The sequence below is a fragment of the Podospora bellae-mahoneyi genome (genome assembly GCF_035222275.1).
Source record: "Podospora bellae-mahoneyi strain CBS 112042 chromosome 1 map unlocalized CBS112042p_1, whole genome shotgun sequence".
NCBI classification, from domain to species: domain Eukaryota; kingdom Fungi; phylum Ascomycota; class Sordariomycetes; order Sordariales; family Podosporaceae; genus Podospora; species Podospora bellae-mahoneyi.
Genome location: NW_026946359.1, coordinates 4,111,241 through 4,127,338, shown reverse-complemented (window position 1 = coordinate 4,127,338; position 16,098 = coordinate 4,111,241). Strand labels below are relative to the sequence as shown.

The 16,098-nt window shown below is 52.6% G+C and overlaps 8 protein-coding genes across 8 annotated transcripts; 6 read left to right on the top strand and 2 right to left on the bottom strand.

Moving 5' to 3' along the window:
- Positions 1–2: 2 nt before the first annotated feature.
- Positions 3–2,514, bottom strand: SMT3 (SUMO protein smt3). Its single transcript, XM_062874545.1, has 3 exons — positions 1,099–2,514; positions 557–841; positions 3–447 (listed from the first exon to the last, which is right to left on the bottom strand). The coding sequence occupies exons 2-3, from the start codon at positions 794–796 to the stop codon at positions 382–384; spliced, it is 306 nt and encodes a 101-aa protein (XP_062737684.1). The 5' UTR covers positions 797–841; positions 1,099–2,514; the 3' UTR covers positions 3–381.
- On the top strand, positions 1,543–2,384 carry CMC4 (Cx9C motif-containing protein 4, mitochondrial). The gene is made up of 3 exons (XM_062874544.1): positions 1,543–1,692; positions 1,752–1,799; positions 1,935–2,384. The coding sequence occupies exons 1-3, from the start codon at positions 1,690–1,692 to the stop codon at positions 2,124–2,126; spliced, it is 243 nt and encodes an 80-aa protein (XP_062737685.1). The 5' UTR covers positions 1,543–1,689; the 3' UTR covers positions 2,127–2,384.
- Positions 2,502–6,001, top strand: NUP84 (Nucleoporin nup84; the record flags this gene model as incomplete). The annotated part of the gene is made up of 6 exons (XM_062874543.1): positions 2,502–2,870; positions 2,936–2,993; positions 3,050–5,092; positions 5,149–5,437; positions 5,502–5,903; positions 5,971–6,001. The coding sequence occupies exons 1-6, from the start codon at positions 2,856–2,858 to the stop codon at positions 5,999–6,001; spliced, it is 2,838 nt and encodes a 945-aa protein (XP_062737683.1). The 5' UTR covers positions 2,502–2,855.
- A 476-nt stretch (positions 6,002–6,477) lies between these two features.
- On the top strand, positions 6,478–8,172 carry QC761_112590 (uncharacterized protein; the record flags this gene model as incomplete). Its single annotated transcript, XM_062874542.1, has 2 exons — positions 6,478–6,904; positions 6,997–8,172. 2 exons carry the CDS (start codon positions 6,478–6,480, stop codon positions 8,115–8,117), a joined length of 1,548 nt encoding a protein of 515 aa, XP_062737682.1. The 3' UTR covers positions 8,118–8,172.
- On the bottom strand, positions 6,644–12,037 carry cyp15 (Peptidyl-prolyl cis-trans isomerase cyp15). Its single transcript, XM_062874541.1, has 5 exons — positions 11,950–12,037; positions 10,672–11,752; positions 10,130–10,611; positions 8,396–10,062; positions 6,644–8,341 (listed from the first exon to the last, which is right to left on the bottom strand). The coding sequence occupies exons 3-5, from the start codon at positions 10,206–10,208 to the stop codon at positions 8,204–8,206; spliced, it is 1,884 nt and encodes a 627-aa protein (XP_062737680.1). The 5' UTR covers positions 10,209–10,611; positions 10,672–11,752; positions 11,950–12,037; the 3' UTR covers positions 6,644–8,203.
- QC761_112570 (uncharacterized protein) lies at positions 10,511–11,720 on the top strand (the record flags this gene model as incomplete). The annotated part of the gene is made up of 4 exons (XM_062874540.1): positions 10,511–10,991; positions 11,048–11,261; positions 11,315–11,470; positions 11,549–11,720. Exons 1-4 carry the CDS (start codon positions 10,826–10,828, stop codon positions 11,718–11,720), a joined length of 708 nt encoding a protein of 235 aa, XP_062737681.1. The 5' UTR covers positions 10,511–10,825.
- A 352-nt stretch (positions 12,038–12,389) lies between the features above and the next one.
- ARO3 (3-deoxy-7-phosphoheptulonate synthase) lies at positions 12,390–13,953 on the top strand (the record flags this gene model as incomplete). The annotated part of the gene is made up of 4 exons (XM_062874539.1): positions 12,390–12,395; positions 12,457–12,514; positions 12,573–13,475; positions 13,533–13,953. The coding sequence occupies 4 exons, from the start codon at positions 12,390–12,392 to the stop codon at positions 13,688–13,690; spliced, it is 1,125 nt and encodes a 374-aa protein (XP_062737679.1). The 3' UTR covers positions 13,691–13,953.
- A 117-nt stretch (positions 13,954–14,070) lies between these two features.
- On the top strand, positions 14,071–15,590 carry CYT1 (cytochrome c1; the record flags this gene model as incomplete). The annotated part of the gene is made up of 4 exons (XM_062874538.1): positions 14,071–14,287; positions 14,467–14,618; positions 14,762–14,824; positions 14,912–15,590. Exons 1-4 carry the CDS (start codon positions 14,213–14,215, stop codon positions 15,588–15,590), a joined length of 969 nt encoding a protein of 322 aa, XP_062737678.1. The 5' UTR covers positions 14,071–14,212.
- Between the last annotated feature and the right edge of the window lie 508 nt (positions 15,591–16,098).

Sequence of the window (16,098 nt, the reverse complement as noted above, 5' to 3'; positions counted from 1 at the left end):
TGCAAAGTTGTCTTTCCGTAAATTGTGTCATAGTACTACGCCCCGAAATGCGCCAGAATCAGAATCCTTCCATTGGCAAAAAGAACATCGCAATAGCCAGAGATGACAATCATCTGCCTTCATCAAGACCGGGCCGCCCAAGATAACACCATCCATCCCATCCGATGTTGACTTGTTCCCACCTCATTGGTACTGTGCCTGTGCACCAACGACTGTGACCACTGTTAAGCCATGAATGCCAATGCTCTCCTTCGCTCCGCTGACTCATCATGGAAATCTACCGCCCACTTATATGAGGTCAAGACATGTCCAGACGATTTTCCCAGTTTGCAGTGCCCCATAATCCCAAAAGGATCGGGGAAGAAAGGCTTTCTTGGATGTCTAGAGACCACCACCACCGACTTGTTCCTGGTGAACCTCGAGAGTGTCCCCATCCTGCATTTCGAGCTAAAACCAACGTAGACCAAATCGATTAGTGAACTGCCCTGCCCCAAGTATAACTGCAATGGACGAAGAGCATGAAAAGCCTGAAGCGTCCAGGGGCAAACAAACATACCGTATCTGGGGTGTCGGAAGGTTGGACACGCTGGCCTTCGAAGAGAAACCTGACCGACTGGATGGTCTTACCCTGGCGTTCGCAGAAGGCAGTCATCAGCTTCTCCAGCTTGGTGCTTCGTTTAATCTTAAAGAAGACCTCGTTGTTGTTGTCGGTCACCTTGATGTTAAGGTGCTCGCTGCCACCCTGGGGGACATCGGGGCCCTGGCCAGGGGAACCGTTCTCCGCAGCGTCGGCCATTGCGAATTCTTGAGAGGGGTTGGTTGTCGTCGGTGAGAAGGTGAGCTGTGAGCGTGGGAAATTAGCCCTTCTTGATTCGAAAAATGTCTTTGTTGGGCTGTGGCAACTCGGATTGTGCGGAAGTGAGTGAAAGAGAAGTAGGCTGCTCGGAGGGGCGAGTTGCAGATAATGGGCGACTTCGGGAGATGGGAAGCGCGCGTGCCTAGGGGTGCCTGTGCCTGTACCTAGAGAGGAACGGGACGCTGCCCTGGGCGCGAAGTCGCGTACGCGATGGAGGGGCAGAGGAAGCGCTTACGACGTACCTGAGCGGAGTGTCGCGGCCGATTTGGGATTCACGTAGGGGATGTGAACCTTTCAGTGATCGATGGTTTGGACGAAGGGGGAGATGAGTACTGTGGAGGAGAGGAAGTAATCGGAAAGCTGCACTGTGAACTGACGCTGGCGACAAAAGGTGGGATGTGGCGGTTCGTTTGCGCGGGGCGGTTGTTACAGCTAGGCAGAGGCTTGGTGGGGCTCAAGTTGAATTAAGGTTTTGGGGTTAACTGACGGGCGGGAAGGAAAGCCCAAGCAAGACATAACATCAACCCTACCTAGTAGGAGCTTTTTATTCAAGCAGAAAAACTCTCCAGCAGTACAATAATCCAGAAGGGATTAGCGAGTTGGGGGCTCTACATACGGTTCCCAAAGTGCCATGGTCCGCTGTCTCACAGCGGACAGCTAGCGGCTCTTTGATTTATGACAGGGATCCTGACATCATTGTTTCCACTCTACTTAAGGATTAGGAACCACGCTGATGCTGTTCGCCAAACTGACAACCCTACACCGAACATCTGAAGCGTTCTTTGAATACCAAACCCTTATAGCCCCGCGAACACGGCGCCATATCTTTTAAGATGGTCGGGCTGCCTTACTCTCGAAATTCTAGAAAGGCGGATGTTGACGTTCCAAACTGCAGGCGCTAGAAAGAGATCTCCAAACTGATCCTCCATGCCACCCACGCGCGGTACGTCTGACTCTCCCATCACATGGGAGTGGTTGAAAGAAGAGGACATATGCTGACTAAAAACCAGTGCGCCATACAAAGTGAGCAGGCTATGTAACGTGTAGTTGAGGCTCACGGCCCAGTAAACCATTGTAGCTCACAGGCATCACAGATTGTTTGACGCGGAATGGATTTGACGAAGCCAAGTGTACAAGATATGTCGATGCCCTCTACGAATGTTGCCAGGCATTCTACAAAAAGAACAGCGACGAGGCAACCACGGTTAGCTGCCCGAAGGCGAGCTTGTTGAGGCTGAAGATGGAGCAGAGGGAGAAGGCGAAGCAATAATACAAATGGTCAAGATATTAAAATGTATCACACATCCAATGCGTCCACCTGAACGCCCTGAAAAGGTGCAGGTAACTTATGTGGAGAGTGCATATTTACTCTAGGCGATCGTTGAGCGCGCGAGAGGCCGCGTGGACCTGAACAAGAACTGAGGCCTTGTTCCGAGACTCTAAGACGAATGCCAAAGACATGAAGAAGAAAAGAGGAAAAGTCCAAATTTTCCAATCGCAAAAGCTTTTTCTAGTTCGCTGAGTTGGGTGGGGCCCAGGGCGAGCGCGAAGCTAGAGCCCCTATACGGTCCGTGCTTATACTGAGAGTCTGGCTCAAGAAGCTTGGCAGCCTAATAACCGGGGAGCTCACTCTCCAGGGCTTCGACGCTGCTCTCAAGCCCGATTTTTCGAACGGTATTGACGCGACCGCGTCCAACAGCTCAAAGGACCACCACCATCGATACCCACCCTCCAGGGAGATAGGTAGATTACCAACACATTACTGCCGCCAATCTCTCCGAAACCACCAATTGACCCCGGCGCTGAACAGAAAATTCACTCAACGCCCAACATTGAGCATACGATGCAATAGACTTTCAGACTGTTTGCGCAAGACCCACCTCACTGCTCCCAACAGACCACAGTAAGACGAAGCCACGCCCATTCGCAGACTGGGCAAGACTGTGTGAATCAGAGACTCTTGCGTTGTATATTTCAACTTCATTATCCCATCGGTGTCATGGCGCCTGGATTTGTGAGCAATCCAATGTGTTCAATCTCGAGCTGGTTGAAACGTTGCTGACAGCACCCGCTCGATAGAATTTTCCATCCATCTCCCAGGAAAGCTCCCAGGCTAGCTCGGAGAGTCGACTTCGAGGTCAGAACCCTTCTCCATGATGCAATTTCTGTGTTTCATCTAACTTGAGTGCGCAGAACCGTCACACCGCGAAATGACCGACCTCGAGTCTACATACCGCCATAGTACCGTCCGAGTCGGGAACGACGTCGATTTCTTCGCTGCTGAACTGGACCGCTACAACACCGATCTGAGAGGCAGGTCGAACTCTGAGAAACGTGAACAAATCTTCAAACTTCTCGATTCCTACTACAACTATGCACGGAACAGAGTAGACAGGTTGCAAGCAAGTCAGGCGGGAGGACGAAATCGGGGCGCTGTTTGGCAAAGACCAGGCTTGGTGGATATGGATGTGGACGAAGTTGAAGAAGGCCATTTTTCTGTCAGCGCTGAGGAGGTGCGACGGGCAGAGGAGGAGGCACAAACCTGGGATCTCTTACGGCGCATACTGCCTTTCCGTTACCAAGATTCAGAGCTCGCCGAGGAAAAGAACGGCAGGAATCCGGTGCCCCAGTCGCGGAGAGAATGGTGGGAGGAGTTTCTGATCACCGACTCTGTGGCCAGAGAAAGGAGGATCGTGTTGGAGTGGTTGCAGAACAGCGCCACTCACGGACCACCAGTCGATGTGATTGTCAGCGAGCTCCAGCACAACGCCGAGAGGGGCGACATCCTGGCACATGGCTGGCTTCATACACGCCACAAGATCAAGCTACAGAAGAGTGTCAATGGGTACCAGGGTGTGCTTGACCCTAATACTGCCACTTCCCAATCCCACCTTGGCTCAAATATTCTCGTTACCCAGCTCGATCCAGACGCCGTCACACGCCAAGGCCGAAAGTTAGAGCCGCAGGACGAGTTCTTCGAGCGGGCCATCTGGCTGGGATGCTTTGAGATGCTACGCCGGGGGTGCTCCATGTCGGAGATACGGGACTGGTGCGCAGAGAGGACGGAACTGTGGAGAGCAGCTACAATCGCGCCGCTGCCACTTTCAAATCCCCAAGATGAAGAACAATTTGACTTTGAGCCAGGCTCGCTCGTGCTCTGGAGAAGGATGTGCTATGCAGCTGCTCATGATGGGGGAACAAGCGAATACGATCGGGCCGTCTATGGACTTCTTGCTGGCGATCTTGAGAGCGTTGACAAGGTGTGCAAATCGTGGGATGATAAGCTTTTCGCCCACTACAACGCTCTTCTCAGGACACAGTTCGACATTTTCTTGATGAAGAAGGGCGGCAAGGACTTGGTAGAGATCGCTGCGCGTTTTCCGGCCTTCAACGCTGTTGTTTACCACGGTGAGCCAGCCACAGTTGCGAAGCGCCTCGTGGCCAGTTTGGAGAACGATCCGAAGACTAGCAACGAGGCTCTGGGGACTTCCAAGTCGCTCCAAGCCGCCATTGTTGCCAACGACCTGGGCCGGTATCTATTCCATCAAGGTGTTGTGCTTTCCAAGAAGGCGAATGCCAGGGCAAAGTCAAAGCTGATCCCAGAGATCAACTTCCCCATTTCGGAGCACATCAACGAAAAGAAGTACGTTGGGCTGGGCGATTACGACGGGTTGAGGACATTGGCTCATGTCCTCATCATCGTCAACACCCTGGATAGGCTCAGTGACTCCAAGCAAGAAAGCGGCCACAAGGCAATTCGCCACGCCCAGGAGAACATTCTTACCTCCTATGTCAGCTACCTTCGACTCGCCAACCTTGAGGAGCTTGTTCCCCTGTACTGCTCCAAACTCCACGAGGACCGTCTATACGAGGTGCTAGGCAGAAATCTCATTCACATTGTGGGCGATGAACCCCGTGAGCATCAGCTGATCATCATGACCAAGTTGGGAGTCGACATAAAGGAGTTTGGTCGAAAGTTGCCCCTTATCTACCTGAACGATGTCAACGACAAGTCGGTTCGATGCGATGTAAAGGGTCACTTCAAGATTCTGGAAGAGGGGCCGGCCACACTGAAATATGGTAGAATTGTTCGACCGGATTTCATCGGGGTTGACTCCAACGACATGGAGGGAGAAAGCGAAGAACTCATCCGCACTCTGGAGTGGCTCATAATGGTCCCGGGGCTGTTCTTGGAGACATGCACCTACGCCATCCGGGTTTACAAGTACTTCTTGAGTAAGTTATTCCTCCACTAATTTTCAGTTGCCCAAATGGATATTAACCCTCCGTAGAACGGGCCGACTTGCGTGCTGCCCGCGCCCTCAGCGTCCGTGTTTCCGGGCGATACATCGCCATGGAGAAGTTGACGTTCATCACCTTTGTGGACCAAAACCAAGATGATGCCCACGGGTGGTTTGATGAGGTCGCTAATCACGATTTCAGTGAAGCCTTCCTTCAAGAGTGTGGCGTCAGCAGAGACAGGCTTCTGAATGTTGTCAGAAACCTATGGGAACTTGAATGTCTCGTCCGAGCACTGGACTCAATGGAGACATTGGCTTCCATGGCTGGTCTCAGCAGAGAGTATGTACCCAGCCCACGTCTACTATTGATGCAACACCGACCTTGCTAACTATGAACACTATAGTCCATCCCACCCCCCTGCGCGCGAAATGTGGACTCAGGCCGTTGGCGACGTGCGCAATGTTAAGAACTGTATGCAGCCGGTGCTGAACAACTGGTTGATGGTCAGCAATGAAGTCGACAACGACTTTCAGGACCTCCGCGAGGCCTATATTCCCGAGACAGTTATCGCATACATCAGCACCCTCCATTTTGCCGGCGGCGCCGTTTCGCGCGACAACTTCATGGAATGCATGGACTTGGCTGCTCTGATTGCCGAGAAGGACTCAAACATAGCTCAGGAGTTCATCAAGTCTGGGAGGATGAAGGAGCTTCTAGAGTCTTTTGCAGCCTGCAGCAAGGCGCTGGCTGTGTCTACGGCTGAGAGCAAAGGCAAGAGCAGCAAAAAACACCGCGAGCTTGGATGGTATGTTCTCCTTTGTTCTGCTTCCCGTAGTGTTTCGATCTGTAGGTCTCATGCTAACTGTTCATAGGTCGAGGGAGCTTTGGTCTATCAAGCCATGAGGGGAGACTGATAGAAATGACATCCAATAAGGGATGTGTTTTTGAGTGCAGAGCTTTGTCAAGTTGGCGGTCTATTGATGTAAGAGGTAATGCAACGTGTGGGTTGGGAGCATCTGGTTGGCGTTTTGGTTCGTTTTGATTCCCAGGTAGAGAGCAGACGTTCTCGCACCGCTTGCGAAAGGGGCAGCGATGATAACAATAAAACGATCAGGACAATTTCTTCAACAGGATGTGGCAAACTAATGCTGAATTAGTTCTGGATGTGTGAGTATGACACCGTAGACTATGTTGATCCTACTCCAAATGCCCCCACAATTTACCACCATTGGCATTGGCATCTCAAAGAATAGCGAGTGGGTAGCTAGTTGTGCGGGGAAGTCAAGGCGGCTTCATTTTCTACTCTTCATGTCTCCGTTCATTTACACTGTAAAGCGCACTCGTGATACCCAAATTTGTTTTTGCAGCCCCAATTCAAGATGAACCATCCCAGATCTAGCAACGGCGACGAAGCCGACAGACCCAACTTAAATAACCTGAACGCTAACATAAGAGATGAGAAGACCCCACGCTCCACCGCCCCTACTAACAACGACAACACCACCATCACTGTCGTCGCCAGCAACAGCAACAAGATCCCCTATGGCCAGTACCAAATCGACATTTACTTTCAAGCCCTCACGGCGGGAAAGAAGCCCGTCACCACCACCGATCCCAACAAACTTGAACAGCAAGCCCGGGAGGCGATGAGCCCCCAGGGATTCAACTATGTGTTCGGAGGGGCAGGCGAGCAAGCGACGATGCACGCCAACCGGCTGGCTTTCCGGCAGTGGAAGGTCATACCCCGTATGTTGAGAGACACACTGCCTCGCAATCTAAGTGTGAAGCTGTTTGGCAAGACATATGGTATGTATTCTCATTCTTCACACACCACAGCGATGGGATTTTCATGAGACCAAGGCAGAAGAAAAACAACATCAGCTAACAAAAGACACCAGACTCCCCCATCCTCATGGCCCCCATCGGTGTGCAATCAGCCTACCACCCCGACGCAGAAACCGGCGTCGCCAAAGCCTGCGCCGCCCTCAACGTCCCATTTATCTACAGCACCGCATCCAGCACCCCCCTAGAGGAGATCGTCGCGGCTCTAGAGGACACAGGAGGCCCCAGCCCGCCCTCACCAGAAACAGAAGAGCCCGCCCCACCGGCGCCGGCGGATGATCCCGCAACGGCAGCATCAGCATCAGCATCAGCAGAAGGAAAAGACCCAGGACCAGCCAGACTGCCAACCTCGTCCGCTTCCACCCTAGTCCCTGATCCCAAGCCGTCCAGGTGGTTCCAACTCTACTGGCCCCTCGACGATGACATCACCGCCTCTTTGCTCTCCCGAGCCCGGGTAGCTGGCTGTGAGGTCTTGGTCGTAACACTGGACACCTTCACCATGGCCTGGCGGCCCCTCGACCTCGACACAGGGTTCCTCCCCTTTGCCGTCGGGGAGGGCAATGCCCTCGGATTCAGTGACTCGGTGTTTCGGCAGAAGTTTTCTGACAAGTTTAGCACCGGCGAAAACGAGGCCCAGGTGGAGGACAACATCATTGCTGCAAGCCGGTATTGGGCCGGGGAGGTCTTCTCGGGGCACGCGCACAAGTGGGAGGACCTTGCCACCTTGAGAAAATTGTGGGGGGACAGGCCGATTGTGCTCAAGGGGGTGCTGAGCGTGGAGGATGCAGTGTTGGCGGCGAGAAGTGGAGTTGACGGGATTATCGTGAGCAATCACGGAGGGAGGCAGCTGGATGGGGCGGTGCCTAGTTTGGAGATGCTCCCAGAAATTATAGACGCCGTTGGGGACCGCTTGACTGTCATGTTCGACTCCGGAATCCGTACAGGGGTGGATGTTCTGAAAGCACTGGCCTTGGGGGCAAAGGCGGTCCTGGTTGGCAGACCGGTGATATATGGTCTTGGAATTGCAGGGACAGAGGGAGCCAAGCATGTGCTGGCTTCGCTTTTGGCTGACGTGGACCAGTCTATGGGACTGCTCGGGGTGCAAACGGTGGGTGAGCTCAACAGGAGCATGCTCAGAAAGATAAGCTACGGCGGTGATGTCAAAACATCGCTCTAGGCAGGTGAATACAAAAGGTGCCGCCCCTCATGGGCCGATCGGCAATTCACATTCATTCAGCTACTGGCTCATTCCTGCCCATGGTGCTACGAAATGTCAATATTGACAATCTTGATGTCCTCCGCTGGTTTCTCTTTGTAGGTCTTGACATTTTCGATCCTGTGGATGACATCAAGACCTTGAACGGCGCGTCCAAATATCGTGTGCTTGTTATCAAGCCATGGCTGTCTTCAGTCAGTACCAATTTGCCAAAAGAAAGGGATTGCATTACAACATACTGTTTTCTCAGTGGTGATAAAGAACTGGCTCCCGTTGGTATTGGGGCCAGCATTCGCCATACTAACCGTGTATGGCTTGTCGTGTTTCAATGTGCTAAATTCATCCTCGAACTCTCTCCCCCAGATACTTTCACCACCGGTTCCATCTCCCAGAGGGTCACCACCCTGAATCATAAACTTACGAATCACACGATGGAAGATGGTGTTGTTGTAGTAGCCGCGTTTTGAATGCGTCACGAAGTTCTCCACGGCCTTGGGAGCTGCATCCGGGAAGAGTCGAATATGAATATCACCGTATGTGGTGTGGATGACCGCCGATGTGCCCGTCTCGGCGACCTTCTTTTGCTCCGTCTTCTTTGCCCCTAGAATCGTGGGTTTCTCGTTTTGAACATCTCTGGTTGACTTGGAGAATTCCTCGTCATTGGTGAACATGTAAAATCGGACCTTGCCCACGCCCGTGGTGATCAATATGGGATCCCTTGTTTCGGATTCTTGAAGAAGCGGGTTGCTGGATGCCGCCATGGCTACCGTAGTGACCCCCTTCTTCTGAGGCTGACCCTGGTAGATGGCCAGTGCTAGTGGACGATAATGTTCCTCCCCGCCGTACACTTTTACCACTTTATTTGTGAATGTGTTGAGCACCTTGACACCCAGGTAAGAGCCATAGAGGAGAAAGTGACCAGATTCATCGAAGATGAGGTTGAATTTGTCGCGGAGAGCTGGGGATTCGATTTCCCGTTCCGTTGCTAATCGGCGACCAAACTCGACTGGATCAAGTTTCTGTATCGCTGTTCCAGCTTGTTGCATTTCCTCAATGACCTGAAGGGACTCATCATAGGTGCGTTGAAGCTTGGCTGAGGCAAAGTCGAAGAGGCGGATTTTCCTGTCAGGGAAGGATATTGTGGCGAAGCGATTCCCATCTGGCGATAGCGTGAGCGAGGTCGGTATGGATTTTGCTTTCTTGAAGTCAAACAGATTCGTTGAGCTCTTGTACTCAAAGACGTTGTCAGGCTTTTGATAAGATCCTCCGGGCTGCCAATATTCAATCATGCCTCCCTCATCGGCCGATATTACGCAGTCGTAATGGTCGTTGAAAGCCATCAGGGAGACGGGGCTGCGGTGAAGACCGGTGATGGTATGAATAGGGATCAGGTTTTCACCCCGTCCATCGTAGATATAGATGCCAGGCTTTTGGCCATCATCGGATATGGCTAGCAGAGGAAGAGAAGCACCTTTCTTGTGAACCCAGCATACACACCGCGGCACATACTCTAGCTGGATAACAGCTAACAGATCAAATGTCATGACATCGAACAGCTTCACCGTCTTATCGGGGCCGGCAGTTGCAAAACTCCTCCCATCTGCGCTGGTCGAAACAGAGCGGATCTCCCCCTGGTGGGCCTTGAACTCCTTCACGAACTCGATGCCGTCGGCGACCTTCTTCCAGAACTTGACTACGCCATCCACAGACGATGTTATGAGGAACTCGGTCAGAGGTGTCATGGTGAGAAATGCCAACTGCTCTTTGTGCATCAGGGACTTGGAGTAACGGGTCGACTTGGGGAGGGCTGAGATGTAGAGCTTTTCGTATGGCAGAACACGGCGCTTCTTTTTGGGCGCTGAGGCGGACGGCAACTGCGGTCCCATGTCATCGTCTGAAGAGCTATCTGAAAGACACTGTTAGCAAGCGCAAAGGAAGCAGTGGCTGTGGAAAATAAATAGGGCAACACTCACCGGAACCATCATTTTCTGTGAATTCTGCATGGCTGCGCTTGTTGGACTTCAAGTCCTCATCGTTGGTGTTGTCCGCCATCCTGGAATGTCGTATGACAGTTCCTCCCCAGGGGTTACGTCTGATGGCGATGGTGATGGCGATGATATGGCCAAGCCAGTATGGTGGTTAACAATTTCTGGAGAACGCGAACACTTGCGTCGAACGCGCATCCAAATCGGGCATCGCTTCGTCCCGCCAGGCGATGGAGGTGGGGGGCTTGTGCCAAGGCGCTAGAGGCTTTGGAAGCCGTGGGGAAGCTCACAACGCTAAGGGCACCCCTGACTTGCTGAAGGTCATGACCGATAACCGCGAACATGAGGTGCACTATGACTTGTGAACGTTGACCCTATGGTTCATGGCATCTGCTCTGCTTGTATTCATCCGTTATATCGTTGTACACTTTCGTTCGCTAGCTGCAGTTGAATCTGTTTTACTACCACTCCTTTGCGAGTACCTTCCGTTTGCCTATCACCCTGGGTCTTTTCTGATCGAATTCGATGACGTAGAGAGGGTCCATCACACACTCTTTGATAACCTCTTTCTTGCTTCGATCCACATTTTGATAATATAAGGAAGAGGCCTCATAAGGAATACCGAGGTCAGAGGGCATTTAATTTCAACCGTGCATCTTGCTCACCCGCTCGAAATAGTACGGAATGGCAAACCAACCCCACCCTTTACAACGGCTCTCCTCGCCTTCCCGGAGCTTCTCAGCCCTCGTACATGCCATCGGTCTTCTGTCATACTCGTGCAGCTTTTGGTACCTTCAGCAGTTCCCAACCGAAATTCACTTCGGGTTTGGTGGTGACTTTCAACTGCTCAGTACATTACGTTCCACACAAGAGGATGAAAAGGGAAAAGACTGACAAGGGGAACAGCCATCATTGGGCTCGCTTTAGCGACGGCAACGTTTGCCTTTGGCCTGTTGGCCGATCTCACTCTGAGCCCTCGGCTCTTTGGCATCAAAAATGTTCTCGCAGTGTGTTCAACACCCTTGGAGGTTCTGATCAGCATTCTGTACTGGAGCATAAGTGCCATTGACAAGTCCCTCCTTTTCCCACCAGAGTTCGCACTTCCATTCCTCCCAGATTTGTGAGAGTGCCCACGACCCATTGAAATGTCCAATCTAACTCTAACTTTCACAGTGGATTTCATGCGATGCCAGCCGTCATGTTAACGATGGATCTGATACTACTCAGTCCTCCTTGGACCATCAAAGTTTACAGTGCTATGGCTCTCAGTACCTGCTTGGCATTTCTATACTGGGGGTGGGTTGAATATTGTTTTGAGCAAAACGGATGGTACGGTAACTCTGCAGACACAGGCAAAGCCTTGTTGCAATGATTTCTGTAGTGCTCTTGTCTGACCATGTCGTGCAGGTACCCGTATCCCATGTTTGAGCTGCTCAAAACTTGGCAGCGAGTGATTCTCTTTTCAGTCTCAGCCGGGCTCATGACGACGAGCACACTGGCTCTAAAGTGGCTGTACGGTAAGATCAACGGTATTGAACAGTTCAAAAAGGTAGCTCTTCATCCCATCAAGACGGATTGAGATGGTGAGCTCAGAAGTCTGGGCATCCGTACCTGTACAGTTAGCATGTCGTTGGGCGGGATGTTCCCAGTAAGACGATAGAATTCTAGGTCCGACGTCGGCGAGTGGGACCTGCTTCGAGCTCCCGCCTGCCTGCAGTTCAAGACCTTGGAAGCGATGTGGGTGGGGTCATGTTGAACCACCCTTTCGAGACCTCTGAAGGACCAATGCCTGGAGGTGAATTACACACATTTCGCCCTGCTGTTTTCTAGTTCCCCCATTGTTGATGGTTCTGTGCCTTTCACTCGCGTGTCAGCAACCTGTGGATGAACCAAAGCCAGCTCAGGGCCCAGTGTCTTTGACGTAGTTCTTTGCCAAATGCAGAAGCGATGCTAGGATAAGCCGAGTCTCTTCTGATGGCTTTTAAGTCAGAAAACGGTACATAGCACATTGCCCCACTTTGACTCATTGGGGTTTGCCCCTCTCAAAACTCTATGGGAGGGGAGTAGTTGAATTGGCCTCGAGCTCTTTGACCGCCACCGGCGAAAAAAAGATTCATGCACCATTTGCTCTGCAAGACAATCTTTCTCCTGCAAAAATATCTTCTAGCCTGTGTCAAGTTTCACCCTTTTTTTCTCACCAATTGAACCGGACCATTTGAGAGACAGACACAAAGCGCAGTCATCCATCATGTCGGTATGTTCAGGCCACAGCGCCGAGAAACAACAGGACTACGCTGACTCACATTGTTGCGTAGGGTTTCTACATTGAGAATAAGAATGTTGGCAACAAGGCCGAGAGCGAAGACTGGAGGAGTACGTGAGCCCAAGACTGAAACGTCGCATATGTCCAGCAAACGCTGACCTCGTTCAGTTCGCGGCTACAACCCGTTGACACCACCCGACTTGCTCCAACACGAAATTCCCCAGACTGTCGAGTCTAAGCGCACCGTTTTGGAGGGCCGTGAGGAGGCTGTTGCCATTGTCAACAACACCGATGAGAAGAAGAGGCTTCTGGTCGTCATTGGACCCTGCTCTATCCATGACCCAAAGGCGGCGCTTGAGTACTGCGACATGCTGCTCAAGGAGAAGGAGAAGCACAAGGACGAGTTGTTGATTGTTATGCGGTCCTACCTCGAGAAGCCACGCACTACTGTGGGATGGAAGGGCCTCATCAACGACCCCGATATCGACAACAGCTTTAAGATCAACAAGGGTCTTCGTCTGAGCAGACAGCTCTTTGTTGACCTCACTACCAAGGGCATGCCCCTTGCCAGCGAGATGCTCGATACTATTAGCCCGCAGTTTTTGGCCGATCTCTTGAGTGTTGGTGCTGTTGGCGCCCGCACAACTGAAAGCCAGCTTCATCGCGAACTGGCTAGCGGTCTCAGTTTCCCTGTCGGCTTCAAGAACGGCACCGATGGAAGCTTGGGCGTTGCGGTTGACGCGATTGGGGCCGTCAAACACCCCCATCACTTCCTCTCGGTGACAAAGCCCGGTGTTGTGGCCATTGTCGGCACCGTCGGCAACGAGGATTGCTTTGTTATCCTCCGTGGTGGCACCAAGGGTACCAACTACGATGCGAAGAGCATTGCTGAAGCCAAGGCGGCTCTCGAGAAGGCCGGTCTTCGTCAGCGGTTGATGGTGGACTGCAGCCATGGCAACTCCCTCAAGAACCACAAGAACCAGCCCTTGGTTGCTGCCACGCTGGCTGAGCAGATTGAGAAGGGTGAGGAGGGTGTTATGGGTGTCATGATTGAGAGCAACATTGTCGAGGGTGAGTTATCCCATGAACAGTTGACGTTGATTTTGCGAGTTGCTAACACTTAGACAGGTAACCAGAAGGTGCCCAAAGAGGGCAAGGAGGGCCTCAAGTATGGCGTGAGCATTACCGATGCCTGCATTGATTGGGAGGAAACTGTCTCTGTTCTCGATGTGCTTGCCAATGCGGTGAAGAAGCGGAGAGAGGTTCTCAGCCAGAAGAGCGCCTAAGCTGAGAGCAGTTGAAGGGTTTAAAATGGAGCTTTGTATACAAGGAAAAGGCGTTGGTTTTTGATATGGGGCGTTTTCGGCGTTTCAAGTGTACAGGAAAAGTAGTTGTGTTTAGTGATATCCTGGGTGTGAATGATGAATGCGGCGGTATCGGTACGGATATTCTCTGTCCAAGTCATGACCTCTGACGTTGATGTCTGATGTTTGATGTTTGAAGCCCCATCCAGGAAAGACGGTGGGTACGGAGTGGGAGCTTGGGGACTGAATTGCACAAGCCAAGCCCATAACACCCGCAGCCGGGCGAGGGAAAGGCTGGCGGAAAAATTGATAGGCCGTCAGCACTGCTGTGATTGGCCGGCCAATCAGACAGCCAGAGTTCCTAAGAATCCCGAATTTGAGAATCCTGACTGCGTCGACCATCACCAGCCCGAGCCACCAACCTCAAAACACCGACATTGGCAGGCCAATTGCCTTGTCAGATCACCCACGATACCCCCCTAAGCTCCGCAAGGTGTGCCCACCATGCTTGCGAGGTCCTGTGTGCGCCCGATGCGCGCCTTCGCCAGCGCGAGAAATGGCGCCGTGCAGATTACCAAGGTATGTTTGCCCAAGACAAGTGCCATGCCCCATGGTGGTATGACATGGCACCGACGACATCGCCCGCCGAACCGCCGCCTCCTCCAATTGTCCCGACCAGGGAAGCTCCGGCTATCGACCCGGACGAGGATGAAGCTGTTATGTGGCCCGCTGGAAGCTAATCGTATTCGTCCTCCCAGCGCGCCGCTTCCTCGAGCTCCGGATCGACTGCCGAGTCACCGCTCCGCTTGAACATCGCCGCCGCCGCTGCCACCGCCGTTGCTGCCGGCTCTGTCGGCTGGTATTACCATCTCTATGGCAACTCTCATGCCATGACGCCTGCTGAGGAAGGGTGAGTGGTTGATCGGAGGGGCCAGCCCGTGTTGCCGTGGGGGCCGAGGTTATTCGTCTCATGTTTGAGGCATATTCAACCGGCTTGGACATTACGGCACCACGAGTTGGGATACAAGATCGCGAAGCTTACTGGCGACATAGTCTCCATCCCACCAAGTACCCCTGGGTTCACAACCAATGGTTCAAGACCTTTGACCACCAAGCGTAAGCTCTCCAACCCCCCACCATCCACCCCCTGTCCCTACTAGCTCCGACAGGATGGCTTACATGGGATGTCTTGGTCGCACACAGTCTCCGGAGAGGTTTCCAGGTCTACCGCGAGGTCTGCGCATCGTGCCACTCTCTCAGCAGAGTGCCCTACCGCTCCCTGGTCGGCAGCATCCTGACCGTTGACGAGGCCAAGGCGTTGGCTGAGGAGAACGAGTACGACACCGAGCCCAACGACCAGGGTGAGATCGAGAAGCGCCCCGGCAAGCTGTCCGACTACCTCCCCTCTCCTTACCCCAACGATGAGGCTGCCCGTTTCGCCAACAACGGTGCCCTTCCTCCCGATCTCAGCTTGATGGTCAAGGCCCGCCACGGTGGCTGCGACTACATCTTCAACCTCCTCACCGGCTACCCCGATGAGCCCCCTGCCGGCGCCCAGGTCGGCGCTGGTCTCAACTTCAACCCCTACTTCCCCGGTACCGGTATTGCCATGGCTCGTGTCTTGTACGATGGCTTGGTCGAGTATGAGGACGAGACCCCTGCGACAACTTCCCAGATGGCCAAGGATGTTACCGAGTTCCTCAACTGGGCTGCTGAGCCCGAGATGGATGACCGCAAGCGCATGGGTATGAAGGTTCTGGCGATCACATCTGTTCTGTTCGCCATGAGCGTCTGGGTTAAGCGGTACAAGTGGGCCTGGCTCAAGTCGAGAAAGATTGTCTACGATCCTCCCAAGGAGGGCAAGACCAACATTCGCCGCTAAATTCAAGCGAGGCTACAGGAAAATGAAGCTTTGCCTCTATTGTTTGTATCATATACTGCTACGGTCTCCCAGATCCCTATGTATCGCGTAGACGAAAAGGAAGGGAAGGAAAAGGCCTCAGAGGAAGATGGAGCAGCGGGGAAGTGTGACGGTGTGTAAATCAAATGTCTCGGTCTCAATACAGCTAGACTTTCCTTGTCGTTCAGCATTGTGGTCTAGAGTTTGGCAGTACCAAAATTGTTGATGATGACAGGAAATATGTTTTTCTGGTGGTTTAACCCATGTTGACGATTGAGATGATGCACCAAGATAAAGTGATACCACCTCCCCATGTAGACCCGCATCGACGACACTAATCAAGTTGGCTCGGCGAACCCTCTTGTGACCGGCGAACCCTCTTGTGACCGGCGACCTCACTTTGTTTTGTTTATGTAGGTTCTTTTACGTGACAAGAATCAACACTCGATCTGTTTCTCTCCACCAATTATTCCCTCTTACTGCCCACCTA